At 43.0% G+C, this 8,856-nt stretch overlaps 2 protein-coding genes across 2 annotated transcripts in view; one reads left to right on the top strand and one right to left on the bottom strand. All coding sequences in view use genetic code 11, as the record gives it.

Moving 5' to 3' along the window:
• Positions 1 to 4,623, bottom strand: part of EGR_05535 (Protocadherin-7) — a gene marked incomplete at both ends in the record, with an annotated part of 5,413 nt that extends 790 nt beyond the window's left edge. The window contains one exon of the mRNA XM_024494784.1: positions 1,254 to 4,623. Within this exon, the coding sequence (XP_024350832.1) occupies positions 1,254 to 4,623 (3,370 nt within the window). The remainder of the gene's footprint in view (positions 1 to 1,253) is intronic.
• A 1,133-nt stretch (positions 4,624 to 5,756) lies between these two features.
• EGR_05534 (hypothetical protein) lies at positions 5,757 to 8,638 on the top strand (the record flags this gene model as incomplete). The annotated part of the gene is made up of 3 exons (XM_024494783.1): positions 5,757 to 5,976; positions 7,666 to 7,946; positions 8,318 to 8,638. 3 exons carry the CDS (start codon positions 5,757 to 5,759, stop codon positions 8,636 to 8,638), a joined length of 822 nt encoding a protein of 273 aa, XP_024350831.1.
• Between the last annotated feature and the right edge of the window lie 218 nt (positions 8,639 to 8,856).

The following is an 8,856-nucleotide window of genomic DNA, read 5'->3' as shown; positions in this document are numbered from 1 at the left end:
ATTACCCTAACTTTTAAATAAAATGATGGCGTATTTGTTCCCTATCCCTCCCATTATTCGTGTAGTAATAATAAACAAATCCCTTCATGTTGTAAAGTGTTTACTAAGTGTGGTACTAGGAGGACACCTTGTTTCCATATCAAATGCTTCCACTGAGTCACTCGAACAATATTCATTGTATTTGTTTACCCCTTCTCAATTGGAACACTATCGACAATTATCAGAGACAAAATTAAATACGGGAACGAACCTCAAAATTAAAAGTTACTTTTAAATCACCAAAAGTATTCAGACACATAATCACAAATTATATCCCAATATTTTATTACCTAGATCTTCAAAAACTCCTTAAATAGCCAAACCGAATGAATGAGTGTTGAACAGTTACCACCTTTTAGAAAATCCCAAAGTTGTATGTCTTCCAGACTTTCATTATAGGGGAGAAACTTCATAGGTAATGGATGAAAATTAAGAGAAAAGGTTAAAATTTGAGGGGAAGGGTCGATATCAGAATTGACACAGTGACAGATTTCTTATTACGAAAAAAGTGCTCATGTCGACACATGCACACCTGGTGCCATATTTCTTTTCCTCTCGTCTCCCCTTGTCTTCCTCCAAAACCCTGAAACGCCTGACCGCCTGTTCACAGTAATCAGACTGACGACTGACCACCGCACTGCAACACATCGCATGCAAGGAACGAAGTAACCAACATGATTCCACCGACACGACTAGTAGGACACAATTACGCGTGTAAAGGAGGAGCATTTGGGTATGGGGCGTCAATGTTCCACCTCCCTGCATTGTTCTCCACAAACACCCAAGCATCCAAAACCAAAAATTCGTGCATTCTCACTTACTAAGTAAAACTCACTGACGCATGCACTGTTGATGAACCCTGGACTGATGATTTGCTTCTCGGGCTCATTTAAGGTGAATGAGGCCAAATGTCCCTTCACTTTCTCCATTATTTAACAGTCACAAAAATTTCCATGACGGTTTTTTATTTTTCCGATTTATGTAGGCTCTGTTCTCATCCCACATCTCGATTATGTACTGCGTTCTCTCTAAATGCCAGTTAGCTGATATATTACCAAAAGAACCTTATAATATGTCTCAAAATAAATTTGACAAGCTATCAAATACCAAAAATCAAAGCCGATGAACAAAAAATATGCCTCACTTTTTAAAGGAAAGAAAACGTAAAAGTGATTTCCTTAAAAGAGAGAATAAACCTTTAATCATTGGCTCACCAGTATTGTATCCTTCGGCACCTTTGATCGTCTGTGGATTGCCCAACACTCCGTTCACGATCATTCGTGTACTGAAGGTCCTAAGATGTCGGAAGTATACGTACACCAAAATGGCCAGGAGAATGACAACGGCAAAGACGGCAGCTACGATGATTGCCAGAGTCTTATTGGGAATGCCACCAGTCTCTCCGCTCCAATCGCCTAACCATTCACCACCGGGGTAGGCACCACCTCCGTCTGCTCCCTTAGGGATCCCCTCAGTTCCATACCGATTATGGATGAGGAAAGAGTCTGTGTAGGTTCCTGACAGTGCCTTGGTTCCGCGCAATATCCTCACGGTGACGGTAGAATTAAGACTACTTGGTGTACCCAAATCGTAAGCCTTAACTTGAAAAGTGTAGAGGTTTGCGCCATCAGTGCCTAGTGGAGGAAGATTTTGTTTGAGGTAGCAGACTCCCGCAGTCTGATCAACTGCAAAAGGAAAGTTTTTTAATAGTCTTGCCGAGTTCAAGTCGGATGAATTGTCGGTCACACTTTCAGGGAGTACTAATTCATACTCAATTGTGGCATTCTCTCCCTGATCACTGTCACTTCCTTCAATGGTGAAGATGGTTGTACCGGCGACCATTTGATCTGGACTGAGTATAAATTCAGCAAGATTTCTAGGGGATAGTATCTGCGGTGGATTGTCGTTTTGATCCAGAACCATCACCAATACTGTAGCGGTGGCTGTAAATCGAACGGCTGAGTGACTTACTGGTGCTTCACCACTTATTGGGACGTTGTCCACAGCGAGTACAAGGAATTCATAGTGAACCCTTTTTTCCCTGTCTAGGTGACCTCTCAGTCGGATTATTCCCAGACGCGGATCTATTTGAAATAAGCTTGCTATCAGTGCATTGGCACTTTGTCTACTCACAAGGTGTGTACCACCAGCATTCTGAATATCATCTGCAGCTAAGCTATATCTCACTCGGCCAAAATCACCCATATCTGCATCAGTTGCTTTGACTCTTCCCACCTCGGCCAGTTCAGCATTTTCTTCCACCTCAAAGTTGTAATTGGCTGACTCAAACTCTGGCTGACAGTCGTTCATATCAGTCACAATTATCCTCACCTCGGCAGTGCTAGATAATCGTCCGTAGACCGTTCGATTGCTCTCCGCTTGATCTGTGGCTATTACTGTGAATACAAATTGTTTGGTCTTCTCCCGATCGAAGGGGGTAATGAGGTAAAGGCTTCCATTTTCTGCGTCAATTTCTACAATTCCCTTTGTATTTGATGAGAGAGAGTATTCTATTTTAGCATTTTGTAAGGTATCACGATCAGTGGCGAGAACCTTGCCAATAAAGTGTCCACTTTTCCCTAGGGAGAACTGCCGACTTCCATTTGAGGGAAGGTTTTCCGCCACTCTAAAGGTATACGAACTGGAGGAGAATTGAGGAGGATTGTCGTTGACATCCTCAATGTTGATACAAACGTCCACACGCGAAGTCAATCTCTTTGTATTAACATCGACATCCTGACTGTCTATGCAGGTAATCTGAACCCCAATAGTGCTACCGCTGGCACCCTCTCTGTCTACAGGGTTGTTGGACATCAATTTGTACATCAGCATAGCCTGGTTGGCCCTCATGCCTGGGTTACTTGTCCCCAAACTTGGCCAGCCTGCACTGCCCATTGTGGAAATAGGCTCCAAGGAGAAGAGGGAGTCGTTCACAGTGCAAGCAACTTCCGTACTGATGGACGCTGCATCGTTGTCAACAACCGTGACCTGTGCTATCATCGAACGACCTTGACCCTCGAGCAGAGTCCCACATGAACTTTTTCTGCCTTGCTGTTGTTGTTTTTGTGAAATCGTGGAAATATAGTCAACAAAGATCTCTGGAGCTTCATCGTTCACGTCAACAATTTCAACATAGACGGGAACTTGAGATGACAGTGACGGCTTTCCAAAATCGTAGGACTCCACAATAAACCGTAGAAGATAAGAGCGAACGTTTAGAGGACGATATCTGAGTCTTGGTTGAGATGTGTCTAGTGCAGAAATCTGTAACTTTTTAGCTGCCTCAAGTGCACGTTTAGCGGCCTGTCGAAGTTGATTTTCCGACTTTCTTTGAACTATCAGCTGACCTGTAGTGGCGTTCCTTCGATGGATGCTTGAAGAATCTGGACTGTAGTCATATGGTTTAACGAGTTCAATCTCGAAGAAATTAGCTGCTGCTGTTTGAGCCTCTGGATAAGGTAGATTTGTCGACTGGTCGTCTTTGCCGGGAATTCGAAAATTTATTCTATGATTTTCGTACTTTCCATCTTCATCAATAGCTTGAAATTGAAGAACCACATGACCTGGAAGATCATCTTCTGACACAACTCCATTGTATTGCGTTTGAGTGAAGGTAGGAACGTGATCATTGACATCTTCAATAATTAAACGTATTGGTAGTCTACCTGATCTCGGTGGCATTCCACCATCTACTGCCACCAGTACAAACCTGTACTCCTTTCGCTGTTCATAGTCCAAACCCGAGGGTGTCTCTCCTGACGTTCCAGAGGGAATAAGCCACAATCGTTTATCTGAAGTTAAAACAAGCTGTCGAGGATCGGCTTCAACAGCTATTCCGCCATCATCTCCTCGACCAATTTCCAAGTAGAATAGGTAGGCATCCTCTCCCTCTAATCGATAATGACGGACGCCATTTTCTGGTGCGTCCAGGTCAACAGCTTCAGGCAGGGGAATACGAACCTTAGTAGGGCTTGATTTGCTCCCATAGGGCGATACTGATTGGAGGTGCGCACTAGGAGTTTCCAACACCCGAATTACATGCTGTGTTTCGTCATCCGCAAATTTTGGTGAGTGGTCATTTAGGTCATCGAGAACGATGGTGAGGCTATCAAAGGAGGGGTCACTAGGGGAGCCAAAGACAATGGTTAGTTGGATCACACAAGGTTGACTGAAGCTGTTAGGGTGGGAATTAGAGGTCTCGCCTCCCAAGTAAATGTCGCGCCGATCACCGATTCTCCCCACAGTGGCGAGATCAAGACTGCTACGAGGGTTCGTGGGGCATAGAGCGTCTCGGTCAGGTGGTGATGCAACCACCAGACTGCCGCGCATTTGATCAATTTTGAAGGAGGAAGCACCGGGTAGAGCCGCATTGCTGATCGCCAGCAGACTGCTACCACCATTACTGCTCCCCTCGTTGTTACTAAGTACTCCAAGGAGTTGGCGTAAATCGTTGACGACAACTGTTCCTTCTGGCGACTTCTCCACGATATGAAATGTCTTCGAGACCTGACTTAGGTGAGAGGTCACGACGGGAATGCACCAGCAGCAGTAGAGGAGGCATAATAGTGAAAAAATAGGCGACATTGTCTTTTTGGTGTTAACTCTAAAGCATTGGAAAAGACTGGAAATGAAGTTGATTTGTCAGGAATAACTGAAACAAGTAGATGGGAAAGTAAGGTACGGAATGTTTGTGCCCCGCAAAGTATTTTATCGAGACAAATAATTATATCCCCACAAGAGAAGGAGATAAGACCTGTTGAGCACGAAAATAAATGATGAATGATAAATGATCGCACCCGCGACATCATTCCTCTTGGGAGGGGAAACAAAAGTAAAACTGACGCCGTTAGCATTTGAAAAGGCATGAAAAGAAGAAGATAAAGAAGATAAGAGAAATACTAATGAATATTAATTTGGAAGCCGAAAACAGACTGCATGGTTTCGTTACTCATAAGGCCCTAAAAAAGATTATTGCAATGGGGAAAACAACTGCCTATGCAAATGACCAATTATTCATGAGGAGGAATTTATGAATCATGGAGAATACCGCCTCACTCTTCTGCCTTTGAAGCAGACGTAGAAGACTCAAAGCACTCGCAACTTATAGTTTTAGCCTGCCAATGGCCTACTGACAGCTTCGGCTGGAACTGATACCCTTTGGCAAATTCACGTCTTTTTATGCCTGTAGGGGTCTTTGCTGGTCCATTCTAGCAAATAAAAGTTAAGTTCTCTCCTACTTGACAAGTAATTTGGTCCATAGATTTATAAAACACGAAACATGAAGCAATTGTGAAAGAGTTGCGCACATAACCGTGGTCTTTTTATTTGTTTCTCTCAAAAATATAAATATACATGTGCTTACTCCACATTTAATGGTCAAGGGCGGGCGCTAATAAACTCGTGGGTGTGTAGATTTGCAAATATTTTTCGTTTGGTTTTACCCATTTATGAGTAGTTAAAAGTGAATATGTGACCCACGTCAAAAAGACGTTTATATTTATGTGCCACGTAAAGCAGAAGCTTTGCGTTTTACGATTTCTCGAACTCACCTCTCTACCATAGATAAGGCCTAATTTTTTTTCTTTCAACCTCTAAAGTTGAACTATGAGAAGGTCGAGGTTACTAGTCAGAAAACTCTGTCCACTTACGGGAAGATTAACGTCCTTAGATTGTGTTGGAGTGAAGGCTTTGTTGGTAGATCCTCAATTAGTAGTGTCATGTGTGGTGGAGGGGGAGACCTACAGGAGTCGGAGGGGGTTTATAGGTTCGGTAACTTTTCAAATGCAATGCATATCTTCATTATCGCTCCTAGGGTCTACAGCAGCACGACAAGGGCGTGCATTCCAGAAGTAGTGACTCGTTCGGCCAATCAGGCGCCGCCGGGTCTCGACCAATCTCGCCTAGCCTCATCCCCACGTGTTCGTTCCAAGGAAGAGGGTTTGTTCAACTCAACCCTTCCATTTGATCCAAATTAATCAAAATCAATCTAACACAGATTTGACCTAATTTATAGTATAAGATTTTTTTCGGCTAAAGCAGGGAGCCTCACCTCGTCAAATATGAAGAAGTTTGATTGGTTTACCACTTTTGATGCTTTATCCTTTGATTCGCCATAGAAAGCATTCTTTAAAGGAGGATAATTTAGGAACTTGTTTGGTACCATAAGACTTAGATGCAGACTTAAAATAATGAGCAATTTCCCATACTACTATTTAACTCTGGCGATCATAGCTATAATCACCTTTGAAGCATAGGAACCAGGAAGTATTGTTGTTATTGCAATCAGAAGGGCTGAAAGACCATGTACTTTGGATGCCCATATTCATTACTTTGTTTGAATAAGCAATTTAAAACTATTTGGTAATTCCTTTACATTTATATGTTACCCGTAGCCTGATTGGCTATTTATTTGTTGAAACGTTGGTGATGACAAAAGAAGACACAACACTCGAGCAGAATATGTATGCTTGATGGCAAAAGGGCTTGGAGCTGCTGGTATGACCCGAAGGTCAGCTCACCCAGAAAAGCTACAACTGCGGAGAGTTAAACACAAATTTAAAGTATTACATAGCCCCTCTCTGCTCTTTTAAACGTCATCCTCGACCCTCCTCTTCCTCAACCTTCCGCGTCAGACATTATAAGGTAGTCGGTGCTGTAAGGAAATATTCACGAGTCAACCATACCAATCACTGAACTTTCATGGAACTGAGGTGATACTTGATAGCAGTCACTAATTCCACTTGGCTATCCTACCAGACCTGGAGTTTTGGGACAGGGGAATGTGCTGGCCATCACGCGTGTCCAGAGCTAGTCGTAGAAACACTAACTTCAAAGTAGAGCCAAACAATGAAGGACGGGATTTAACGTGGTTTTGTGAAGGTATGGAATCACGCCTGTTCTGCTTTGCCCCTTTGTTCTCACCTCAGTGCTGTCCATCCATATCTATCTGGAGGAGATATTGCATATTCATCTACTTGACACCTTCATACAGGTACCCTAGACAACTCGGTAAAAAACGTTTGAAGATGCTTCACGGCCAGTGTTATTTTAGCAATTAATAGCATTCTTGCAGAGCACGGGACAGGGGCATTCGTAGGAGGTAGACGTCATCCTCACCTCCTTTGTTAGGTGTAGTGGCAGGTTATCCCATCCGCGGCATATGCCCCACCTACGTTGCGTTAAGCTTTAGCATTCAGGAATAGGAACCAGGGTAGATAGTCTTTAGGGTTGTGTTAGCTTCCCGCTGTCACCAGTGTATCGCTTTAAGACTTTTCTGAAAAGGAAAGAAATTTTTAGACCAAAATTGTGCAGAATACTTCCAGTCAGTCAGTGAAACAGGCGTTGGCGAGTGCTGATTTGGCCTGCGTCCACTGAACCTTACAACATAGGCCATGTTTGCCGTCACAAAGCAGTGCCCATAGTCAAGTTGTCAAATTACATCTCCAAGTGGCAATTTTGATTTTGTTTTTAATGCCGAACGCCATGTTTTGTATAGTTAATCATTTATAAACAATGTTATTCTTCTCACCTCTAAATGCCCTATTTCACAGCCTAAAAGTAACTGAGCACAAATACAATTGAAAGTTTAAGGTGGACTTGTTGTTACCATGATTTAATCTTTTCAAGTGACACCTTGTACACTTCTCTCTGGAGCTTTCTTGCAGTCCATTCCCCTCTGCTCAATCGAAGAGGAAGAAAGAGAACATTGTGGGATCTTGGGTAAAGCCACCACATGGCCTGCCACGGCAGCCACTTGTGTCTATTTATTTCCTCCTGGTAATTCCTATCTGATTTGCAGTGATCGTGGTCCAAACGACAACAAACGCCTCTCCCTCTCTCACCGTGCGTGTATGTCATTACTGCGCGCCATTCAGTGGGAAGTGGTTGACTCTCTGTCTATCTCCAAAGTGTGTTTGTGTGTGCTTGGAGGGTATTTTTAGATTTGATTGTGGTTTTTTTGTGTGTACGTTAATTCTGCCAACAGATGCTCCGCTAATCGGGTGGTTCTCAACTCTGACCCAAACATCATAAAGATTAGAAACAGCCCAGGAGTGGTAAAGGGAACTCTTGAGTCCATTTGACTTTAATGCCTGATGATACTTTCACAAATGTCCGTCTGTTTATTTTTTGCCTTCCGGTTGTACAATCTCTGAACCCTTGTTAATGTATTGTGCTGCACGTTTATTCCTAATTGAGGATTCATTACACAATGAAGGAACATTTGTATTCGGTGAAACACTTTTTTGGATCTCCCACTTACAAATTACATTAACGACAGTCCTTTATGCCAACGCAAAAGATTGGTCGTTTGATCTGGCCACGTACCATCACCGCCACCATCGCCACCGCCACCACTTGTGATCGTCCCCTTCTACCCATAATTCAATTGCCAAAAGGCGACATTTGGCGAACGAACCAGAGTGTTGGTGTTGATGTTGGTGCGCACTTTCAGTGGTGGCGCAAATTGGTCAAATTCAGCCAGCCAAAGTGTCCACTTGTGCTGCAGTTTCTGGACCCCATCTATATGGTGGTGCACATCCAACTCACCTGGATATTACCACTAACACTGAAACATTATACAAATCTTTTTATTTACTAAGTTGTACTATCATTGACACGATGTAAAAACGAGATTTTTAAGCCGAAATGTACCCCTGTCCCTTTTTTTACGATTTCTGTTAAGCATACCCTTTACCCCGAGGTTTGCTATCATCATCCCTAAATAATCTGGTTTGTGAAGGAAGGACTCAGTATACCGTAAATATACACAAGATGCAGGTATTGAAGTGCAATTGATTCATTTACAACGTTTACAAG

The sequence above is a fragment of the Echinococcus granulosus genome, assembly GCF_000524195.1.
Source record: "Echinococcus granulosus chromosome Unknown EG_S00041, whole genome shotgun sequence".
Lineage (NCBI taxonomy): Eukaryota > Metazoa > Platyhelminthes > Cestoda > Cyclophyllidea > Taeniidae > Echinococcus > Echinococcus granulosus.
The sequence above is the reverse complement of the archived record's forward strand: the minus strand, read 5'-3'. Positions and strand labels throughout refer to the sequence as shown.